At 48.0% G+C, this 24922-nt stretch overlaps 1 protein-coding gene across 4 annotated transcripts; it reads left to right on the forward strand.

Annotated features, from left to right (window-relative positions):
• On the forward strand, window positions 1-24699 carry LOC125629215 (uncharacterized). Of its 4 annotated transcripts, XM_075124134.1 has the most exons (7): window positions 1-179; window positions 2716-2804; window positions 6963-7080; window positions 13381-13463; window positions 21086-21199; window positions 21563-22072; window positions 23816-24699. In XM_075124134.1, the coding sequence occupies exons 1-7, from the start codon at window positions 115-117 to the stop codon at window positions 23878-23880; spliced, it is 1044 nt and encodes a 347-aa protein (XP_074980235.1). In that variant the 5' UTR covers window positions 1-114; the 3' UTR covers window positions 23881-24699. The 4 variants fall into 4 exon arrangements, with proteins under 4 accessions (XP_074980235.1, XP_074980231.1, XP_074980234.1 ...); XM_075124130.1 differs by having other exon boundaries at window positions 21563-24699; XM_075124133.1 differs by having other exon boundaries at window positions 21608-24699.
• The last annotated feature ends 223 nt before the right edge of the window (window positions 24700-24922 follow it).

Here is a 24922-nt window from a genome sequence, read left to right on the forward strand (position 1 = left end):
TCGGGCCCGGACCAGACGCAGCTGTTGCCTCCCGGGAGCCCGGGCTGGGCAGCGGCTGCTCCCCCCTGGGGTCCCTGCTGGGGGGGGGCCCATCATTAAAGCTCCTTCCCTGCCATGTGGGGTACCAGCCTCCTAGAGCCCCGGACTCTCACCATCCGCTCCGGAGCCAGGGACTCCAGGTGAGTGAGAGCCCCCGGGGGGAGCGCTGGGGCCGGGCGGGAACGTGACTCTCTGCCCCGGGGAGCCCCAGGCGCTGCAGCCCCCGGGAATCGGCTCCCTGGTTTGCCCACGGGCCGGCCAGCCGCGCTGGAGCCGCCTGAGCCCTAGCGGAGCGGCCGGTCTCAGCTGCAGCCAGGATCTGCCCCTGGCCCCGCTGAGATGCAGGTGGGGGGGCAGAGAATGGGGCCCGGGGGTTCCCCTTTGTGTGGCTGGAGGTGGTGGGGAGGGGAAGGACGGTCTCTGTGCAGCCAGGACAGTCCGGGGGGAGAAGTGTGTGTGTGTGTGTGAGAGAGGGGGGGTGAGCTCCTTGCATCCTTTTCCTGTTTGTGCCATATACTGAAACAATTCTCTCTAGTTTCCCCCCTTTTCTCTCCCCTTACCACATATGGCTATGAAATCCAAGGCGTTTCCCTCGCTTTTCCTAAAATTGACTCTCTGTTCTCTTCTTTTTCCCTATTTTCTCCCTAATTCTCAAATTGTAATTTACTTATTCTCCTCAGCTCTGGGATATTTCCTCACCCATTTTGTCTGCAGGAATTTGTCCTTGTTTGAGTGGGAAGTTGTTGCCCTGAGTCATTCCCCAAAAGGGGTCGGGGTTAGTGGGTGCTCTTTGGGGGAGCCTTGAGACACGGCTTCCTCTGGGGTGGGGATGGGGTTGCTGTCCTCTGCCACCAAGAGGGCATGGTAGGGGAAGGGAGGAGCCAGTGGCCTCTATGGAGCCTGCCCAGCCCCTTTGATTCTGCTCCTAGCACCAGCAGAAGAGTGAATTTGTGTGGGGGGGTGGAGGGTGAGAAAACCTGGATTTGTGCTGGAAATGGCCCACCTGTTGATCACTTTAGAGAAGCTATTACCAGCAGGACAGTGGGGTGGGAGGAGGTATTGTTTCATATTCTCTGTGTGTATATAAAGTCTGCTGCAGTTTCCACAGTATACATCTGATGAAGTGAGCTGTAGCTCACGAAAGCTCATGCTCAAATAAATTGGTTAGTCTCCAAGGTGCCACAAGTACTCCTTTTCTTTTTGCTCCTTTATAGCATCTTGTTGAAAGACTTTATTACTGGGTGTCAGGTATCAGGGGGTAGCCGTGTTAGTCTGTATCCACAAAAACAACAAGGAGTCCGATGGCCCCTTAAATAACAGATTTATTTGAGCATAAGCTTTTGTGGGTATAAACCCCACTTCTTCAGATGCATGGAGTGAAAATTACAGATGCAGACATAAATATTCAAAAACCAGTTGGAGAACACTTCAGTCTCTCTGGTCACTGGATTACAGACCTAAGAGTGGCAATTCTTCAGCAAAAAAAACTTCAAAAACAGACTCCAAGGAGAGACTGCTGAATTAGAATTAATATGCAAACTGGATACAATTAACTTAGGCTTGAATAAAGACTGGGAGCGGATGGGTCATTACACAAGTAAAACTATTTCCCCATGTTTATGCCCCCCCCCCCCCCCCCCCACACACACTGTTCCTCAGTGTTCTTGTCAACTGCTGGAAATGGCCCACCTTGATTATCACTACAAAAGGTCCCCCCCCCCCCCCCGCTCTCCTGCTGGTAATAGCTCAACTTACCTGATCGCTCTGGTTACAGTGTGTATGGTAACACCCATTGTTTCATGTTCTTTGTGTATATAAATCTCCCCCTGTATTTTCCACTGAATGCATCCAATGAAGTGAGCTGTAGCTCATGAAAGCTTGTGCTCAAATAAATTGGTTCGTCTCTAAGGTGCCACAAGTCCTCCTTTTCTTTTTGTGAATACAGACTAACACGGCTGCTACTCTGAAACTAGACATAAATATACCGGCACACGAAGAGAAGGGAGTTACCTAACCAGTGGAGAACACTTCAATCTTCCTGGACATTCTATAACAGATTTGAAAGTGGCTATACTTGAACCCACATACACACAAAAAAAGCCCTTCAGAAACAGTCTTCAAAGAGAACCAGCAGAACTGAACTTCATTTGCAAATTTAACACCATGAATTTGGGTTTGAATAGGGACTGGGAGTGGCTGGCTCATTACAAAAGCAGCTTGGCCTCTCCTGGAATTGACCCCTCCTCATCTATTGTTGGGAGTGGACTACATCCGCCCTGATCAAATTGGCCCTGTCAACACTGGTTCTCCACTTGTGAGATAACTCCCTTCTCTTCATTTGCCAGTAAATTTCTGTCTGCATCTTGTAATTTTCACCCCATACATCTGAAGAAGTGGGGTTTTTACCCACAAAAGCTTATGCTCAAATAAATTTGTTAGTCTTTAAGGTGCCACCAGATTCCTTGTTGTTTTTATTACTGGGGAGGCTGAAAAATGTCTCTGTGGGTTTAGCCCAAGCAGGAGGGACCAGGTCCACACTGTATTAAAGAGATCAAGCATTTTCCCAGCATGGCAGAGTCTAGGGTGTCTGTCTGCAGGGAAAGGGCCTGGAGGAATCGTGATGTGAAATCAAAGCCTGTTCTTAAACCTCCACAACTGCCCTTCTCGCCCTGCCAGTCTGCAGAATGACGTCCATGTTTCCCTCCAGCTCATCCCATCCTCTCATGGGACGGGGGAGAGAAATGGCTGCAAAGGAGCCAGTTCAGGTAGGGATTACTGGGGGGTTGCTGGTGGGCTCCTGCAGGAGGGAGAGGGACAGCAAACCCCGGAGATGGGAAGGTTTGCACCGTCTGGTTTGGAGGTTGGGTGGAGAAAGGGAGGAGGCCAGGGTGTAGCAAATCTCTTGGGACTTGTTTAATATGTGGCTTAGATTCTAGGAACAGATCCGTGAGGTTAGAAGATTGAAATGCCCTAATTTGTGGAACAGGAAACAACCCACCTAGGTGGGGCTAGAAAAATGGAGCAGACTCCCAGTGCTGGAGCCAGAGCTGATTAACCAGTGGCTGCTATGAGATATAGAGGGGGCACCCACCAGTGAAGCTTAGGGAGGGGTTGTGGGGCCTCTTTCTGAGGCCCCACAACATACTATAAAAACTTGATGGCCCCACATATGCATGGTTTTCTGCATATAAAAGCCAGGGCTGGGCATTAGGGGGTGGCAACCAGGGCAATTGCCTGGGGCCCATGTGACACGGGCCCCTGCAAAGCTAATTACTCAAGCTTTGGCTTCAGCCCCTGAGGCTCATGGCCTCAGGCTTCAGTCCCATGCAGTGAGGTTTGGGCTTTCTGCCCTAGGCCCAAGCAAGTCGAACACTGGCCCCACTTGGAGGACCGCTTCAAACCTGCTTGCAGTCCCTCAGAGGTCCAGGGACCCCTGGTTGAGAACCACTGCCTTGGAGGATATGCCCCTCCCTCCATATCCAGCTCCAGGACTGGCCTTAGGGAAAATGGCACCCTGGGTGAACTTGTATTTTAGTGTCTCCCATCACCCCTGGTCCTCCCAGGCTCCCCACCATCACGTCCAGGCCCCGATGCCTCCCTCTAGTGCTTAATTTGTATAGAAAGACGTGCCAGAGCTCAGCCGTGGCACAAATAAAGCGCTGGCAGGGAGGCCTGACAGCGGCTGGTACTGGCCGAGCGCCCAGCTCTGAAGGCAATGCCACTGCCAGCAGAAGTAAGGGTGGGATGGTATGTGGTGTATTGTGTAGCCTTTTATTTTATTTAAAGTGCATTTTGTAATGTGGCATCCCACCACCGTGTGTTCAGCTCTGGTGGCTACAGTTTCAAGCTTAACAGAAAGAAAAGGAGGACTTGTGGCACCTTGGAGACTAACAGATTTATTTGAGCATGAGCTTTCGTGAGCATCCGATGAAGTGAGCTGTAGCTCACGAAAGCTTATGCTCAAATAAATTTGTTAGTCTGTAAGGTGCCACAAGTCCTCCTTTTCTTTTTTCATTGGAGTCTGTTTTTGAAGTTTTTTGGCTGAAGAATTGCCACTTTTAGGTCTGTAATCGAGTGACCAGAGAGATTGAAGTGTTCTCCGACTGGCTTTTGAATGTTCTAATTCTTGACGTCTGATTTGTGTCCATTTATTCTTTTACGTAGAGACTGTCCAGTTTGCCCAATGCACATGGCAGAGGGGCATTGCTGGCACATGATGGCATATATCACATTGGTAGATGTGCAGGTGAACGAGCCTCTGATAGTGTGGCTGATGTGATTAGGCCCTGTGATGGTGTCCCCTGAATAGATATGTGGACACAGTTGGCAACGGGCTTTGTTGCAAGGATAGGTTCCTGGGTTAGTGGTTCTGTTGTGTGGTGTGTGGTTGCTGGTGAGTGTTTGCTTCAGGTTGGGGGGCTGCCTGTAAGCAAGGACTGGCCTGTCTCCCAAGATTTGTGAGAGTGATGGGTCATCCTTCAGGATAGGTTGTAGATCCTTGATGATGCACTGGAGAGGTTTTCGTTGGGGGCTGAATGTGATGGCTAGTGGCTTTCTGTTATTTTCTTTGTTGGGCCTGTCCTGTAGTAGGTAACTTGTGGGTACTCTTCTGGCTCTGTCAGTCTGTTTCTTCACTTCAGCAGGTGGGTATTGTAGTTGTAAGAAAGCTTGACAGAGATCTTGTAGGTGTTTGTCTGAGGGATTGGAGTAAATGCGGTTGTATCATAGAGCTTGGCTGTAGACAATGGATTGTGTGGTGTGGTCTGGATGAAAGCTGGAGGCATGTAGGTAGGAATAGCGGTCAGTAGGTTTCTGGTATAGGATGGTGTTTATGTGACCATTGTTTACTAGCACTGTAGTGTCCAGGAAGTGGATCTCTTGTGTAGACTGGTCCAGGCTGAGGTTGATGTTGGGATGGAAATTGTTGAAATCATGGTGGAATTCCTCAAGGGCTTCTTTTCGTTCACCTGCACATCTACCAATGTGATATATGCCATCATGTGCCAGCAATGCCCCTCTGCTATGTACATTGGCGAAACTGGACAGTCTCTACGTAAAAGAATAAATGGACACAAATCAGATGTCAAGAATTAGAACATTCAAAAACCAGTCAGAGAACACTTCAATCTCTTTGGTCACTCGATTACAGACCTAAAAGTGGCAATTCTTCAGCAAAAAAACCTTCAAAAACCGACTTCCAACGAGAGACTGCTGAATTGGAATTAATTTGCAAACTGGATACAATTAATTTAGGCTTGAATAAAGACTGGGTGTGGATGGGTCATTACACAAAGTAAAACTACTTCCCCATGTTCACCCCCCCCACACACACACACACTGTTCCTCAGATGTTCTTGTCAACTGCTGGAAATGGCCCACCTTGATTATCACTACAAAAGGTTTTTCCCCCCTCCACCCGCACGCCCGCGGCTCTCCTGCTGGTAATAGCTCACCTTATCTGATCACTCTTGTTACAGTCTGTATGGAAACAATGGGTTTTGTTTCATGTTCTCTGTGTATATAAATCTCCCCACTATTTTCCACTGAATGCATCCGATGAAATGAGCTGTCGCTCACGAAAGCTTATGCTCGAATAAATTGGTTAGTCTCTAAGGTGCCACAAGTCCTCCTGTTCTTTTTGCGGATACAGACTGACACGGCTGCTCCTCTGAAACCTATCATGTATGTGACACTAACATTTGACTTCAGCATTGATATTAGTATCATACTTGGAACTATGTTTATTTTCATAGGAAATTTTAAGTTACTTTACAGATATAACTAAAAATGCAATTTGAAGGTACGTGATCTTCATCTGCACAGTGTCTATTTTGAGTTTAGCTAATTCTTTTTTTAAACAAGCACTGCTAAGGTAAGCACAAGCAAAATTTACAGTCTATGCTTTGATTGTGCCATTTTCAATAATGAACGAAAACGCACAATATGTTAATTACAGTAATGATGATAATTACTCCAGCCAGGACCGGTTCGGCATTTGAGAACTCATTGCTCAAAGAACTGAATTTAAGCAGAAGACAGAAATAAAATTATGAAACGCGCAGACCAGTTACAAAGCTAAAATAACAGCACTGTAATCCTTAACGAATGTGAAAGAATAAAATTACAGAGAAGGTATGTGCATTGCGTATTTTGACAGGAAGTAATAACAGTAATTGAAGTGTCTGTTGTGGGGTGTGTGTGTGTGTGTGTGTGTGTTGGGGGAGTGTGAGAGACACAGCACACTGTCACTTCACACACATTGGTGCTCACTAGTCTGAAGGCTGCGGCCAGCAGCTCCCACGCCTGACCCCAAGGCAGCAGGACAGACTCGTGTCCCCTGCCTCAGTTCCGGAGAGACCGAGCACGGAAGCAGGAGGGTGGGGCCATCCTGACATCAGGAACCCCCCCTGCACAGCACACAGGAGGCTCCTGGGGGCTGCTGGCCGGAGGCAGCTCCACGGGAGGGGAGGGGGCAGGGCTGCAGGAACAGTTGCAGCAGCAGACAGCTGAAGAGAGGTAGGGAGATGAGTCAGGACACCCCTGCCAGAGGAACCCCCTCAGCAAGGGCCCCCCTGGAATGTCGCCTAGTCCGCGCCCCGCTAAGGCTGGGCCTGTCCAGTTCCTCACAATGAGAACAGCGCTGGGCTTCCTACCAGGGAGCTGTCCCTGGACCCTGCTAGGGGCTCCATTTCCTGTATCAGTCGGTGGCTAGTAGGTGTGTGATGGATCTGCTGGGAGAGACGAGGGGCTCTCTCTTTTCCCCCTGACACTTGCCGTTTTTTGGGTGCTCTGAGTGGGTTGGGGGTGGGACTCCTGACAAAAAGCCACCCAGAGCTCCCATTTGATTGGCTCCTCTCCCCCACAAATAGTGGGGCTGTGAGTGGGGCAGCAGGTACTGACTGTTTGGACTCTTTCTCTTTCAGGGGCTGGTGACCTTCGAGGAGGTGGCTGTGTATTTCACCAGGGAAGAGTGGGCTCTGCTGGACCCCGCTCAGAGAGCCCTCTGCAGAGACGTCATGCAGGAGACTTTGGTCTTGCTGGGTAAGGAGTCCTGTCCCCTGGGTTATTAGAAGCTGTGGGGTCTCTAAAGAACCTGAGTAGTAATAACTTTATACCTTCATTCATCATACAAGTTTTGACAAGTTTCCTTGTCCCCCCCCCCTTTTTTTTTTTTTTTTGGCCTTATCTCCCACCCACTAGAATAATTTTTTGGACATTTGCTTTTTTGGTGCCATCAGTCATTGTAAAATGGCATTTAGTGTATCCTTATTGGATACATTCATAACTACATTAATAACTAGAGCTTTCATGCCTTTACCTCTTTTTAAGAGGAAAATATGCCACCTGTAGAAATGAGTAAATACATGTATGACTGATGCATGGCTTGTGTGACAATTAAATGAGCTCATCTTTTGATAGCGGAGCGTATAATGTTGCCATTTAGGAGTCCAAGGGTCAAGGGAGAACAGAGCCATGGGAGGGGAGGAGAAGGGGGAGTAGATCATTCTGGGGTGCCAGGACATGGGGAAGGTGTGTGCAGGATTAGCGGTATGGAGCGGGGGGGGATGAGGTAGTGAGATGAGGAGGGAACATAAAAAGCTCCCAAGGTGCCGGGAGGTGGTGACGGCTGAGAGTAATGGGAAGAAAGGGAGGGGAGTGTGGAGGAAGGCACCCAGGAAGTGGGCTGGGTGGGTCAGTTTGAGGGAAGAGAGGTTTGGGGATCTAGATCTGTGGGGGATCCCAGACCTTTAACCCCGAATCCCTACCCAAGTCTTGTTGCTTTAGAGCCTACGCTCCAGTTTTATTTCTGTTCAGTTTCACTTCATTATACATTTCCCCCCCAAATATTATTTTAACTCTTGACCTCCCTCTCCCACTCATTACCCCCCTCCCCATCTCTATGCACAGCGACCCCGGCCACCGATCCTGAGTCCTTGCTGCATTCCTCCCTCCCATAGCCGGGCCACTACCCAGCACAAACGGACACTGTTGATGGTGTCACAGAGTGACAATTTTTACACCTCTAAGGTTACATATTGGGGTACAGCTTGCCCCTGTACCTGGCTACTCAAAGTTAATTGAGAAGATGAAATTTGGTGAAAGACACAGAACTTGATTTAATACAGACCGTTATAACTGAAATCATAGGCAAGGATCAATGCACCTAACGATTAGACTAAGATAAGTGTAGTAAAGAGGGTCTTGCACTCTGCATACTTGCCAGTTATGGACACCATTGGAGACAAAGATCAAAGGACAAGGGAGACCATCAGAAGGGAGGCCCTGCTTCAATTTACACTGTCTCCAGGACCTGACAAACAAAAAAATGGTGACTAGGAGAGGTATTTTATCTGCTTCCTTATGGTAATAGTACAGATATATACGATATCTGCTCCTTTACTCTGATTACAAGACTGTCAATATCTGCCACAACCCATATGTGGCCTTTGGGAAGTCCATCATTAAGCATCAAGACTCATGATTTACATCACTTATTAATAAATAATTCCAATATATGAATGCAGTCCAACTGCTGAGATACTGCATAGCAATCTAATTGCTGAAGCGCCCCCCCCCCCCACTTCCTTCTTTCAGAATCCTGTGGCTTATTGCACCTGTTTGTGGTTCCTCATTAGTCTCTCAGAATGAGGGTGCAAAATATCTGACCTGGGATTCTCTCCTTAGGCCTATTCAGGTAAATCCCAGACTTTAGCATAACCACTCCCATAAAGCCTGGACCTAATATAAGGGCCTTAACCAGTGATGAGCTGCCAAATATTAACCACCGGTTCCCTCCCCGTGCCCCAGGACTCCTGCCCCATCCACCCCTGTCCCCTGACTTCTCCCGGAACCGGGCAGGAGGATCTCGTGGGCCACTGTAGTGGATGCCCACCCCACCCCTAAGAGCCAGAGGGACCTGCTGGGGGGCGAGATGGTGAGTCCTGGTGGTGCTTACCTGGGGCTGCTCCCGGGAAGCATCCGGCAGGTCCCTCTGGCTCCTAGGGGTGGAGGAGCGTAGCTGGGGGGAGCAGGGGGAGCGGCTGCTCCCCCCACTGATCACATCAAAAGTGGCGCCTTAGGTGCCGACTCCCTGGGTGCTGCGGGGCTGAAGCACCCCCAGGGAAAATTTGGTGGGCGCAGAGCACCCACCGGCAGCTCCCCGCCCGGCCCCAGCTCACCTCTGCTCCGCCTCCGCCCCTAAACACACCGCCCCGCTCTCCTTCTCCATCCCACGAATCAGCTGTTTGGGCATGGAGAAGCAGAGCAGGGTGGAGCATAACTCAGGAGGTGGGGGGGGAGCGGAGGTGAGCTGGGGCCGGGCGTGGGACGGGGCGGGGACCTGCTGGTGGGTGCTCTGCACCCACCAAATTTTCCCTGTGGGCGCTCCAGCCCCAGAGCACTCCCGGAGTCGGTGCCTAAGGCACCACTTTGGGCCGGTTGTTAAATGTCAAAGCCCTTTTAGAAGTCGCGGGACAACCGGTTCTCAAAGGGCTTCTAAATTTAACAACCGGCTCCAGCTCACCACTGCCATTAACAAGCTTAATAACCCATTTATTTCTGTTCACCTCCTTGCCCCTCCATGCATGTTCCAAGCTGATAAGCAATACTCTGATAATGACATTTTACCTCTAGCAAGTATAAAATTACCCACAAGACCTGAGACTGGGTGTCATGAAGTCCCTGGGCGATGCTCTGGAACTGCTCCCCATGAAGCCAGGCAGGACTCTGGGGAAGTCTCCTTTCTGTGAGCAGCCTGTCTTCAGGACACCCAGCTCACACAGCTTCCACCTTCCTGGGTCTGACCTCGGAGCATTCAGCCTCCTCTGCCCCTCCGTGCGCTTCCCCCCCAGCGAGTCCGCTCAGGCGGGGCTCCTGGGGAAGCCAGAGGGTCCTGCACCCCAACTTCGCAGTCAGACGTGACTCTCAGCCAGCCAGTAAAACAGAAGGTTTATTAGACGACAGGAACATGGTCTAAAACAGAGCTTGCAGGTGCAGAGAACGGGACCCCTCAGCTGGGTCCATTTTGGGGGGCAGTGAGCCAGACAACCAGGTCTGCCCTTCACTCCATGTCCCAGCCAGCCCCAAACTGAAAACCCCCTCCAGCCCCTCCTCCTCTGGGCTTTGTTCCTTTCCCGGGCCAGGTGGTCACCTGATTCCTTTGTTCTCCAACCCTTCAGCTCTCACCTTGCAGGGGGGAAGGGCCCAGGCCATCAGTTGCCAGGAAACAGGGTGTTGGCCATTCTCTGTGTCCAGACTCCTGCACACACATACCCTCTAGGGCTCTGCAATGATCATACACCCTTACTCCACCCCCTAGATACTTAAGAACTGCCTAGGGGAAACTGAGGCACCCCCACACTATTCAGAGGAAACATTAAGAACAGTCCCACTTCGTCACATCGGGTCATGGGTCACAGGTCGGGGTCAACAGGAGTGAGAGTTTGGGGAGAGCCTTGTCCCCCCCCTCTCCATCTGCAGCAACCTAAAGCTGTCGTCCTTCCAGGCTCCTTGTGTCTCTGAGCCTGTCCCTCCTGAAGTTGTGTGGCCTAGTTCTTGTTTCTTACGTTCTCCTTTTCTGGAAGAATTAGAGGCTGTTACTCTGAAACTAAAATTCAGGAGCAACAGCTGTGTTAGTCTGTATTCGCAAAAAGAAAAGGAGTACTTGTGGCACCTTAGAGACTAACCAATTTATTTGAGCATGAGCTTTCGTGAGCTACAGCTCACTTCATCGGATGCATACTGTGGAAACTGCAGAAGTCAAAGAAACTAACAAAGAACTTCGGTGGAGTTTAGCTCTCCAAGATTTTGATTTTGACATCCAACACATCTCAGGAGCTTCTAACCAAGTGGCTGATACACTCTCCCGTGAAAGTTTCCCAGAATCAACTGGTTAAAATCGTCCTTGAGATGTAGAAAATATTGTTAGTCTTTATGTACTTGGTAGTATATTTAGAGATGCATGTGTCTTATTAACTCTGTTTTTCCTAGAGCTCCAGGAAGAAATCCCAGCCAATGTTTCACCCTAGCTGAGATTTGGGGGGCGTGTCATAAATATAAAGGGAAGGGTAAACCCCTATGAAATCCCTCCTGGCCAGGGGAAAGCTCCTCTCACCTGTAAAGGGTTAAGAAGCTAAAGGTAACCTCGCTGGCACCTGACCAAAATGACCAATGAGGAGACAAGATACTTTCAAAAGCTGGGAGGAGGGAGAGAAACAAAGGGTCTGTGTGTCTGTCTATATTCTGTCTTTGCCGGGGATAGACCTTCTGCAGTTTCCACAATATGCATCCAATGAAGTGAGCTGTAGCTCACGAAAGCTTATGCTCAAATAAATTGGTTAGTCTCTAAGGTGCCACAAGTACTCCTTTTCTTTTTGCTGAATTTTAGTGTTTAGTTCCCCAGCGTTTTCCACATTACACATCTCCCTCCCATTACACCTGAGTCACTAGATTTCCTAATTCCCCAAAATGTGCTTTTGCGATGTCACAGTTCTGGGGTAGCTAAGCCTTTGACCTGCCTCCATGCTCTGCTCAAGGAATGCCCTTCCGGTATCAGGCCTCTAGCCAGCCCCTCTCTATGGGTAGGGACCCACATGCCTCTCCTTTTTGACCAGGGTTGGAGGATTGCAGCTAGTCCAGTGAACACAGTGGAGGACAAACATCCTGTTCCTGTGCTTTGGTTTCTCTCCAAGGGCTGTGAGCTGTGTGTGTGTGTGTAAAATAGAGGTGGGAATTTTGGTGGTACTTCTATGATGCGAATACACACCTCAGTTTCCCTCTGTGATTAGTATTGCTATGATTAGACAGAGCAGGAGACATGAGGTGTTTTGTCATGTAGCTGTCATGGGGTGATCTGAATGGCTCATTAAGGACTGGCTGGAACCAACTTACATCAGTGGAATACCCGACAGAGACAAGGGAATAATTGTCACCTGTCCACGGGAGGATCTCCGCTTGGCTGAGTGAAGCATACATGGACTCGTTGTGTTTTTGGGAGCAGGAAGAAATGGGCTCACAGACGCAGGGAGCTCTACTGGATCGAAGACGAATGGACAGGCACAGTGAAAGGAAACTGTTTTCAACAGCAGCATGGCTCAAGGGCATTGTCCAGTCTGGACTATATTGTCTTCTTTGCTTCTCTGTCCTAATCTAAGGACTTTCCAATGCTGTGTTTCGGTTGACTAATAAACCCTGCTATGTTTTAAAAGTCTGCCCAGTATCACAGCAAAAACTTGCTGAGGTGCATTGAAGCATGAATGAGGAACGGTCTCTGAAGAGGAGTGTAGTTCAGCTGGGCCTGCTGGCAGAGTTCACGGGTTGAAATAGGAGCGTTGAAGCCAGAGGCTTCCCAAGGGCTGTTTAAAATCCAGGGCATTGCACAGATCCTATGGATCCATGACAGTGTGCCTTATGGGGAAAAGATATAAAACAAGAAAAGGATCTAAATGCATATTTACCGTGGCCCCCTCATCAGTCCTCATGGGACTCCCTGATCAGTTCCAAAGTGTATTAAAACCTTCCTTAAAGGCTTACCTCTTAACCCTGGTCTACGCTACAGGGTTAGGTTGAATTTAGCAGCGTTGGGTTGATTTTAAAATGAATGCATCTACACAACCAACCCCATTCCGTTGACCTAAAGGGCTCTTAAAATCAACTTCTGTACTCCTCCCCGGCGAGTGGAGTAGCGCTAAAATCGACCTTGCTGGGTGGAATTTGGGGCAGTGAAGATGCAATGCGACGGTATTGGCCTCCGGGAGCTATCCCAGTGTGCTCCAATGTGACCGCTCTGGCCAGCACTCTCAACTCCGATGCACTAGCCAGGTAGACAGGAAAAGCCCCAGGAAATTTTTAATTTCATTTCCTGTTTGGTCTGCATGGCGAGCTCAGCAGGACAGGTGACCATGCAGTCCCCCCAGAATCGCAAACGAGCTCTAGCATGGACCAAAAGGGAGACACTGGATCTGATTGCTGTATGGGGAGAAGAATCTGTGGAGGCAGAACTCCGATCAAAAAGAAGAAATGCAGATATACATGCCAAAATCGCACAGGGCCTGGTGGAGAGAGGCTACACCAGGGACACACAGCAGTGCCCCGTGAAAGTCAAGGAGCTCAGGCAAGCCTACCAAAAAACAAAGGAGGCAAATGGTCGCTCCAGGTCAGAGCCCCATACATGCTGCTTCTATGATCAGCTGCATGGCATTCTAGGGGGGACCCTACCACCACCCCACCACTGTCCATGGACAGCTGCAAGGGGGGAGTCTCACACAACAGGGAGGAGGATTTTGTGGATGAGGGGGAGGAAGAGAATGAGCAGCAGGCACGTGGTGAATCCGTTTTCCCCAGCAGCCAGGACCTTTTCATCACCCTGGAGCCAATACCCTCCCAAGGCGGGATCCCCGACCCTGAAGCTGGAAAAGGCAGCTCTGGTGAGTGCACATTTGTAACTACAGTACAGGGGTTTAAAGGCAGTAGTGTTTAATGTTTGATTTGCCCTGAAGACTTGGGATACATTCGCGGCCAGTACAGCTACTGGAAAAGTCTGTTAACGTGTCTGGGGATGGAGCGGAATCCTCCAGGGACGTCTCCATGAAGCTCTCCTGGAGGTACTCTGAAAGCCTTTGTGGAAGGTTTCTGGGGAGGGCTGCCTTATTTCATCCTCCACGGTAGGACGCTACCATGCCAAGCCAGTAGTAAGTGGTCTGGAATCATTGCAGCACAAAGCATGGCAGCGAATGGTTCTGGGTTTTGGTCACATTCAAGCAACATTCGGTCTTTATCTTTCTGTGTTAGCCTCAGGAGAATGATATCATTCATGGTCACCTGGTTGAAATAGAGGAATTTGTCTAAGGGAACAGTAAAAGGACCCCATTCATGCTGGGTTGTTTGCGCTTGGCTAAAAGGGATCATCCCAGAGAATAGCCACGTGGTGGGGGGAGGGGTGAAGGGACCATCCCAAAGAATAGCCACATGGTGGGGTGGGGGTAGGTGTGTGCTGCATATCCACCCGAAAACTGCAGCCCCTCCTTTTAAATGTGAAACCCAGCCAGCACTGCATGCTATGGGAAAGGAGGCCACTGCAATGTGAAACCATTCCCACATGTTCTGCATGAGAAGCCAACCCCGCGTACCCTGAGCCTTACCATGGCTGCCTGGAATCTGAATTCTGCTGCCCAGCTGTGTGTGATGTGTCACCATGCTGGCAGGCACTCAATATAAAAGGCAAAATGTGACCTTGTACCTAAAGCGCATGTGCTGTCTGCTGTGAATTGCTTGATTCACTGTGAAAGAGTCTCCCTTTTGTTCTCAGAAATGTATCATCTTAAATTTTACTCTCCTTTTTATCTGCCCCCAGGTGCAAATGTTTCTATGGTCCCCCCATTGTCTCTATCCCTGTGGTTATCACAGATTGGAAGGTGAAAAAAACGCACTCACAGTGACATGTTTTCCGAGCTCATGCAGTCCTCTCCCACTGATAGGGCACAGCCTAATGCATGGAGGCATTCCATGGCAGAGGACAGGAAAGCATTAAGTGAGTGCGAAGAGCAGAGGCAGGAGGTGATGCTGAGGCTAATGGGGGAGCAAACGGACATGATGAAGCGACTGTTGGAGCTGCAGGAACGCCAACAAGAGCACACACCCCTGCTGCATCCATTGTATAACCACCTACCCTCCTCCCCAAGTTCCATATCCTCCTCATCCAGACGCCCAAGAACGTGGGGGGGAGGCTCCGGGCACCCAGCTATTCCACTCCACAGGATGGCTCAAGCAACAGAAGGCTGGCATTCATACAGTTTTGATTTGTAGTGTGGCCACAATAAGCAATGTGGCCTTGTCCTTCCCTCCTCCCGTACCGTATCGCACCCCACCCAGGCTACCTTGTCAGTTATCTCACTTTTTTAAAAATTAATAAAGAAAGAATGCATGGTTTCAAAACAATAGTTACTTTATACCCTTTGCCAGCTGTGATTGAATGGGGGAGGGTGGTTGGCTTACAGGGAATTAAAGTCAACAAAGGGGGCAGGTTTGCAGCAAGAAGAAACACACACAACTGTCACACTGTACCCTGGCCAGTCAAGAAATTGGTTTCCAAAACCTCTCTGACACATAGCACGCCTAGCTATGCTCTTCTAATCACCCTGGTGTCTGGCTGCTCAAAATCAGCCACCAGGCAATTTGCCTCAACCTCCCACCCTGCCATAAACGTCTCCCCCTTATTCTCACAGATATTATGGAGCACACAGCAAGCAGCAATAACGATGGGAATGTTGGTTGCGCTGAGGTCTAACCTAGTCAGCAAACAGTGCCAGTGGGCTTTTAAAAGTCCAAAGGCACATTCTATCACCATTCTGCACTTGCTCAGCCTAAAGCTGAACTACTCCTTTCTACTGTCCAGGCTGCCTGTGGACGGCTTCATGAGCCATAGGAGCAAGGGGTAGGCTGGGTCCCCAAGGATAACTATTGGCATTTCAACACCCCCCCGTGGTAATTTTCTGGTCTGGGAACTAAGTCCCTTCTTGCAACTGCTCAAACAGCCTGGAGTTCCTAAAGATGCGAGCATCATGCACCTTTCCCGGCCACCCCACGTTGATCTCAGTGAAACGTCCTTTGTGATCCACCAGTGCTTGCAGCCCCATTGAGAAGTATCCCTTGCTGTTTACGTACTGGTTGGCAAGGTGGTCTGGTGCAAAGATAAGGATATGGGTTCCATCTATCGCCCCACCACAGTTAGGGAACCCCATTGCAGCAAAGCCATCCAGTATGAGCTGCACATTTCCCAGAGTCACTACCCTTGATAGCAGAACATCAGTGATTGCATTGGCTACTTGGATCACAGCAGTCCCCACAGTAGACTTGCCCACTCCAAATTGATTCCCGACTGACTGGTAGCAGTCAGGTGTTGCAAGCTTTCACAGGGCTATTGCCACTCTCTTCTCAACTGTCAGAGAAGCTGTCATCTTGGTATTCCTGCACTTCAGGGTGGGGGAAAGCAACTCACAAAGTTCAAGGAAAGTGGCCTTACGCATGCGAAAGTTTTGCAGCCACTGTGAATTATCCCAAACCCACAACAATATGCGGTCCCACCAGTCTGTGCTTGTTTGCCTGGCCCAGAATCAGCATTCCACTGTATCAACCAGCCCTACTGCCGCCATGATGTCCCAATTGCCACAGCCCGTGCTTTCAGGAACATAGAATCATAGAATATCAGGGTTGGAAGGGACTTCAGGAGGTCATCTAGTCCAATCCCCTGCTCAAAGCAGGACCAATCCCCAACTAAATCATCCCAGCCAGGACTTTGTCAAGCCTGACCTTAAAAACTTCTAAGGAAGGAGATTCCACCACCTCCCTAGGTAACACATTCCAGTGTTTCACCACCCTCCTAGGGAAAAAGTTTTTCCTAATATACAACCTAAACCTCCCCCACTGCAACTTGAGACCATTACTCCTTGTTCTGTCATCTGCTACCACTGAGAACAGTCTAGATCCATCCTCTTTGGAACCCCCTTTGAGGTAGTTGAAAGCAGCTATCAAATCCCCCCTCATTCTTCTCTTCTGCAGACTAAACAATCCCAGTTCCCTCAGCCTGTCCTCGTAACTCATGTGTTCCAGCCCCCTAATCATTTTTGTTGCCCTCTGCTGGACTCTTCCCCAGTTTTTCCACATCCTTCTTGTAGTGTGGGGCCCAAAACTGGACACAGTACTCCAGATGAGGCCTCACCAATGTCGAATAGAGGGTGTCAAGGTTCCTTCCCCACTCTGAACTCTAGGGTACAGATGTGGGGACCTGCATGAAAACCTCCTAAGCTTACTTTTACCAGCTTACGTTAAAACTTCCCCAAGGTACAAAATTATTTTACCCTTGGATTTCCACTGCCAACACCAAACTTTATCTGGGTTTACTGGGAAATGTGGTTTGGACATTTTCCCCCCAAAATCCTCCCAACCCTTGCATCCCACTTTCTGGGGAAGGTTTGGTAAAAATCCTCACCAATTTGCAGAAGTGACCACAGACCCAAACCCTTGGATCTTAGAACAATGAAAAAGCATTCAGTTTTCTTACAAGAAGACTTTTAATAGAAGTAAAGGAATCACCTCTGTAAAATTAGGATGGTGAATACCTTACAGGGTAATTAGATTCAAAACATAGAGAATCCCTCTAGGCAAAACCTTAAGTTACAAAAAAGACACCCAGACAGGAATATTCATTCTATTCAGCAGAGCTATTTTCTCAGCCATTTAAAGAAATCATAATCTAACACATACCTAGCTACATTACTTACTAAGTTCTAAGACTCCATTCCTGTTCTGTCCCCGGCCAAAGCATCATACAGACAGACACAGACCCTTTGTTTTTTTTTCTCCCTCCTCCCAGATTTTGAAAGTATCTTGTGTCCTCATTGGTCATTTTGGTCAGGTGCCACCGAGGTTACCTTTAGCTTCTTAACCCTTTACAGGTAAGAGGATTTTTCCTCTGGCCAGGAGGGATTTTAAAGGGGTTTACCCTTCCCTTTATATTTATGACAGAGGGGAACAATCACGTCCCTTGATCTGCTGGCAATGCCCCTACTTATACAGCCCAAAATGCCATTGGCCTTCTTGCCAACAAGGGCACACTGTTGACTCATATGCAGCTTCTGGTCCACTGTAACCCCTAGGTCCTTTTCTGCAGAACTGCTGCCGAACCATTCGGTCCCTAGTCTGTAGCGGTGCATTGGATTCTTCCGTCCTAAGTGCAGGACTCTGCACTTGTCCTTGTTGAACCTCCTCAGATTTCTTTTGGCCCAATCCTCTAATTTGTCTAGGGCCCTCTGTATCCTATCCCTACCCTCCAGCGTATCTACCTCTCCTCCCAGTTTAGTGTCATCTGCAAACTTGCTGAGAGTGCAATCCACACCATCCTCCAGATCATTAATGAAGATACTGAACAAAACCGGCCTCAGGAACCACCCTTGGGGCACTCCACTTGATACTGGCTGCCAACTAGACATGGAGCCATTGATCACTACCCGTTAAGCCCGACAATCAAGCCAGCTTTCTATCCTCCTTATAGTGCATTCATCCAGCCCATACTTCTTTAACTTGCTGGCAAGAATACTGTGGGAGACTGTGTCAAAAGCTTTGCTAAAGTCAAGGAAGAACATGTCCACCGCTTTCCCCTCATCCACAGAGCCAGTTATCTCGTCATAGAAGGCAATTAGATTAGTCAGGCATGACTTGCCCTTGGTGAATCCATGCTGACTGTTCCTGATCACTTTTCTCTCGTCTAAGTGCTTCAGAATGGATTCCTTGAGGATCTGCTCCATGATTTTTCCAGGGACTGAGGTGAGGCTGACTGGCCTGTAGTTCCCAGGATCCTTCTTCCCTTTTTTAAAGATGGGCACTACATTAGCCTTTTTCCAATCGTCCGGGACTTCCCCTTATTGCCATGAGTTTTCAAAGATAATGGCCAATGGCTCTGCAATCACATCCGCCAATTCCTTTAGCACTCTTGGATGCAACGCATCCGGCCCCATGGACTTGTGCTTGTGCAGCTTTTCTAAATAGTCCCGAACCACTTCTTTCTCCACAGAGGGCTGGTCACGTCCTCCCCATGCTGTGCTGCCCAGTGCAGCAGTCTGGGAGCTGACCTTGTTCGTGAAGACAGAGGCAAAAAAAGCATTGAGTACATTAGCTTTTTCCACATCCTCTGTCACTAGGTTGCCTCCCTCATTCAGTAAGGGGCCCACACTTTCCTTGACTTTCTTCTTGTTGCTAACATACCTGAAGAAACCCTTCTTGTTATTCTTAACATCTCTTATTAGCTGCAACTCCAAGTGTGATTTGGCCTTCCTGATTTCACTCCTGCATGCCCAAGCAATATTTTTATACTCTTCCCTGGTCATTTGTCCAATCTTCCACTTCTTGTAAGCTTCTTTTTTGTGTTTAAGATCAGCAAGGATTTCACTGTTAAGCCAAGCTGGTCGCCTGCCATATTTACTATTCTTTCTACACATCAGAATGGTTTGTTCCTGCAACCTCAATAAGGATTCTTTAAAATACGGCCAGCTCTCCTGGACTCCTTTCCCCCTCATGTTATTCTCCCAGGGGATCCTGCCCATCAGTTCCCTGAGGTTGTCAAAGTCTGCTTTTCTGAAGTCCAGTGTCTGTATTCTTCTGATCTCCTTTGTTCCTTGTGTTAGGATCCTGAACTCGACCATCTCATGGTCACTGCCTTCCAGGTTCCCGTCCATTTTTGCTTCCCCTACTAATTCTTCCCGGTTTGTGAGCAGCAGGTTCACATCTGTGTCCATGTCCTCCTCACAATCGTCCTCGTGCTGGAGTCTTTTAGCCAGGTTCTGCCCAAACTCCAGGATCATGCGCGAGGTGTTTACAATGCTCAAACAGCAGCGGTGAGGTGAGCAGGCTCCATGCTTGCCGTGGTATGGTGTCTGCACAAGTAACCCAGGAAAATAGGCACAAAATGATTGTCTGCCATTGCTTTCACGGAGGGAGGAAGGGAAGGAAGGGCGACTGACGACATGTACCCAAAACCACCCACGACAATGTTTTTGCCCCATCAGGCATTGGGAGGTTAACCCAGAATTCCAATGGGCAGCGGAGACTGCGGGAAGTGTGGGACAGCTACCCACAGTGCACTGCTCTGTAAGTCAATGCTATCCAAGGTATTGAGGACACGCTCCTCCAACATAATGCGCTTAGTGGGGACATACACAATCGACTGTATAAAATTGATTTCTAAAAATTGACTTCTATAAAATCGACCTAATTTTGTAGCATAGACATACTCTTAGTTATCGGGTCAGGTCAGTTTTTTAAGAGGGCCTCCCACTTCCCTGGTTCTTGTCACACAGGCAGCAAAAGACCAGAAGTCCAAAGTGCAGATAATGCAATGTTTATTGGGGTTAGTTTCCAAGCAAGCATATTCTGAAGCCCTTCACACCAGTCGGGCTTATCTCTATGTGCCGACAGAGTCCATTCCCCAGTGTTCTCTTCCCAGCTCTGATGCCTTGCCTGTGTCCCTGTTCCCCATTCCCTGTTCCTGTTACCCCCCTTAACAAACATGATTCCAATTTCCCTTCCCCTTCCCCTTCCTGTTTGACTCCGTTTATACAGGAATATTCTCGGCCATACCTTAACCAATCATTTTATTGAAATTTAACTAACCAATCCTAACATATTTTAACATAATTCTCTATCCAATTATATCCCACTACCCTAATTAACTTACACCTAGCAAAATTTATTATACAGCAGACAGAAACAATTAGAGAACCAGACAGATTAACAATAGAAAAGTGGTGGCCATAAAGATAAAACAATAGAGAAATGAGGGTTTCACAACCACAACCATTGATAAGCGATTTCTTGACAGACAGGGTGCTATCAAACTAAGTTTTCTTTAACCATCTTAAGATCTGTTTCTTTATCTGGTGGTGATGGGCACTATCTGGGCAGGATCGGCTTCCTAACAGCCCAATACCACCTTATTCAGTGTGACTGGTTTGGGATGTGACCAGACACTTCCCAGCTTATGGCTGCCCCTGCTGCTTAGCCAAAGGCCTTACCCTAACAACAAGCCCTCGGACTATCCGAGTGAGAGAAGGCCCATACATAGGTGGACTGTGATTTTGATTCTTTGTTTTTATACCCCTGTAACTAGCTAAGTGATAAATATACACCTAAGTTCTTAAACTATAGGCTTTACAGGCAGGCCTCAGTATATCTACATTCTAACAGTGGGTTCTACCCCTTCCCCCATTCTGTGTCTGTCTTGTCTATTTAGATTGTAAATTCTTCAAGGCATGAGCCATCTACTATTCTGTGTATGTACTTTGCCTAGCACAATGGGGACCCAGTGTTTGTTGGTCCTTGGGCACTAAGATAATGAATATGATTTATAATAATAACTCTCCTGCCACTTTGAGCCAAGGAAGCTGGTCTTGGGATGTTACTGCTTAAAAATGAGCTGAGGTTAAAACCATGGAATATTCCTTGTGACAAGTATCCCACAAATTTCACTGACCTCCCTTGTTTTCTTTGCCTGGAATAGAGTTCCCAGTTTCCAAACCTGATGGGATCTCGCAGCTGGAACGAGGGGAAGAACCGTGGGTCCCAGACCTCCAGGGCTCTGAGAAAGAAGTGCTCCCGAGAGCTGCCTGCACAGGTAGGGAATTGGTTAAAGCAACTCAGAAACTGTCCATGAATACAGGAAGCATTTGGGATGCCCTTCAAAGACCTTGTGAGCTCTCCAAGTTCAGGATTGTTCCCTGCAGATGTGGAATCATTAGGCAGATGTCACTCATGGCTTCCCACCTATCCTGACTGACAACTGGCAGCAGGTCCCTCCCCGATCTCGCTTTCCCCAGAGTGTTCTGGTGAGATGCAGACCCAGAACTGATCCCTTCCTCTCTCCTCTGGGGAAAGGTTTGGGGAAAATCAGCTCCTGATAGGTTTGATCTCTCCTGCACATATTTTAGTTTGTTCGTCCCTTTTTCCATTCCTGTCTCTGAGATTTCCTTTCTCTCAGGCGCAGGGAGTGACCTATGTCTGGATTCTCTCTGTCTCCCATCAGGTGATGGGATGGTGAGTGAGAACGAGGAGAAACCCCAGCAGGAAGATGCTGAGCAAGTAGAACCATATGGGACGTTATCAGGAAGATCCAAAGGGAATGATTCCGGGAGTTGTGCACTCGCAGAAGAAGCAAAAGCCTGTGAGAGTCAGCAGAGGCCAGAGGAAAACTTCAGTAGCCACTCAGACCTTATTACACATGAGAGAATCAACTTGGAAGAGACACGCTACACATGCCATGAGTGTGGGAAAAGCTTTGATGGGAGCTCTGCCCTTATCAAACATCAGAGAATCCACACAGGAGAGAAATCCTACATGTGTTTTGAGTGTGGGAAAAGCTTCAATCAGAGCTTTACCCTTATCAGACATTGGATAACCCACACTGGAGAGAAACCCTACACGTGCCCTGAGTGTGGGAAAAGTTTCAGTCAGAACTCAAGCCTTCTCAGACATCGGAGAATCCACACAGGTGAGAAACCTTATGGATGTTCTGAGTGTGGTAAATGCTTTATTCATACTTCAGCCCTCGTCTCACATCAGAAAATCCACACAAGAGAGAGGCCCTACATATGCTCTGAGTGTGGGAAAAGCTTCAATCAGAGCTCTGACCTGATCACACATCGTAGAATCCACACAGGAGAGAGGCCCTACACATGCTCTGAGTGCAGGAAAAGCTTCAATCAGAGCTCAATCCTTACTAGACATCAGAAAATCCACATGAGAGAGAACTGTAATAAATGCCTTGACTAGGGCTGGCCAAAGATTTTTTTTTTTTTAAAATCACATTTGCTAATTCCCACATAGTGATCTTTGCACCATCTTCACCGTGGTCTCTCAGCTCCCCCAGAGGAGTTGCCTGCTTCTGTCTTTTGCTGCTCACCCTTCTTTGGGATCAGTCCTGGGATCTTTTCTATCAACCCCTTTCCTTTTGAGGCGTAGGAGTGTGTCCCCCTCCAGCCAGGAATGTTCATCAGCTCCAGGTGGGGGAGAGAGGTTTGATCCCAACAAGCTACACTGAGGCAAAAACTACCTGTGCCTTACATCCACTAGGACTGTACATGGCGTTGGCTGCTCAAGTTAGTGATCTTGGTGTAAAAAGACAATTATAGTTGTAGAGCAGATACAGGTGCAGTGGTTGGCATTAGCTTTCCCCTTGACCTGACCTAAACTCCATCACTTTTCCTCATCTAAACAAACCCTGAGCATCTCAGTTATACTGTTCCCCCATTTCAAAGCAATTGTTAGTCATCAGGTTCCCCCTTCAGGAACAAATTGTTTCATTCTCAGTTGCTCTGATGTTGCTGCAGGTTGGGCTGGAGAGCAGATATTTTTACTATCATTTTCCTTACTTAAAATATATTGAACTATAACAAAGAGCAGGAACAGGGCAGGGATAGGAAAAATGTCATTTCACCCTCTGTAACAACAGAAGAAGATGGGGTAAGTCAGAGGGATTCCCTTATTCCCCATCACTATCCCAACCCCCATGTTGTTCAATTGGTTAGGTCAATATTTTTTCAAAAGGGCTGGGAAGAGGATTCCCTAGTAAATGACTTGGAACTAAGCAAAATACCCATGCATCTGGCTCCCAAAGCAGTTGTGACCCAGGCCCTGCAGGAGATGGCTCCTGAAGATAGCTCCTTCCTAATCAGGTACATGTTGCCTATTATTTGGGAAATGCAATCCCTAGCTAGGTGGGGATGGGAAAAATGGAAGTGACGTTTCTGTTCCGCTCACCCCTGGGAGGAGATACAAATGTGTAGAAAATGAAATCCATGTTGAATGTGATCGAGTGCAGAAAGACACCTATTGTTAATAGATACCTGACATTTGGTGTCTTACAGGGATTGTAAACCGCACCTGAATTTAGTCTCTAATTTAAATCTGTGCCACCAGATTAAAGAAATAAAGGGGCATTTTGGGGGAATTATATCTCACTATCGCAACTGGTATGTTGTGCGGTTGGTGAAGAATTCTATGGCAGATAAGTGTAAAATTACTCCAAGGAAGGTCAAAGATTTGACAAGAACTCAGGTAGAAATTGCAGGTACGAGTGGTTGATTTTCACCCCAGTGATGGACGCTATGGTGACCTGTGGCCCAGGTAAACTATTTTTAGAACGCTGCTCCCTAGTTAAGTGGCATTGATCACACTCCTAAAGGATGCCGTGATTAAACTGGGAACAACTGTCTTTTTCACCTGATTCCTTCAGGGCCGTTCCATGCCTATGGGTCCCAATTTGGCTTCCTTGTTGGACAAGAAGCACTTCCGTGCTGAGAAAATGATGGTAGCCAATGAGGGAGTGTATCAGATTCCAAGTTCAGACTGCAGGATACATGAATGCTGAGTCCAGTCTGTGGTTTGGTCTCTTAGTTTTGCTCTTGAATCTAACACATTTGTATCACTTTTCCACCTCCTGCTACTTTGAAAGATGAGAAAATGTGAAAATAGAGCACAGGTGGTTTTTCTCATGATGCAGCCTTCCCACGTAGTGAGAGACCCCTTCCACCCACACTTCTGGGAGACAACCCTGGGAGACATGAACTCACAGAAATGGAAGGCTCCTAGGTTATTGTAGAATGTGACTTCACACAAAGCTCACTGGGTGGAAATGGGAATTAAGAGAAAACTGCCCAAAAGGTTTATATTTTGTAATCTTTGAATAAATTGTTACCAGCGACAGTGAAATTAAACATGACATTAATTAGTGTAAGAGGCTGATTCTGTGATAACTTTTCAGTGTTACAATATGATTCACGTTTTCTTCTCGTTCTCTCCCTGCCCCCTCCTACTGTATCGGAAATGGTGGCTAATCCTGAAATTAAAACCTCACTCCAAAGGAATCAGAGTGGGGGAATATGTGAGAGAAATAGCATGTACGAGAATAGAGACCCAGTCTGGACTGTGATTATTTCTATTTCAAATGGAATTCATTTTGATAAATTTTAAAATAAATCTGCTGTTAAGAGGAAAATTACTTGAAACAAGATGTGTAACCTTTTACCCATCCCCTGCAGTGCTGATGTGTTTTTGTTTGTTTGTTTGTCTCTCCTCCGGTGGTTGATTTTTTAATAAAAGAATGGTTTTGGTTTGAAAGCCATCTTCGTTCCATTAACTGAAAGCAAACAGAACCCTGCAAAGCAATAGGCGATTTTCTTAAACCGTCACAGTGCATCGTCTCCATAAATCACAATCCCCCCCTACCATTACAAGCACTGCACTCCTGTGCATAGCAAAAAATATTCGTGGCTTTCAGCTTCAAATTGCTGCTTCAAGGTATCCCTGATCCTTATGGCCCCGCGCTCCGCCCCTCTAATAG

This window comes from Caretta caretta, chromosome 28 (genome assembly GCF_965140235.1).
Source record: "Caretta caretta isolate rCarCar2 chromosome 28, rCarCar1.hap1, whole genome shotgun sequence".
Lineage (NCBI taxonomy): Eukaryota > Metazoa > Chordata > Testudines > Cheloniidae > Caretta > Caretta caretta.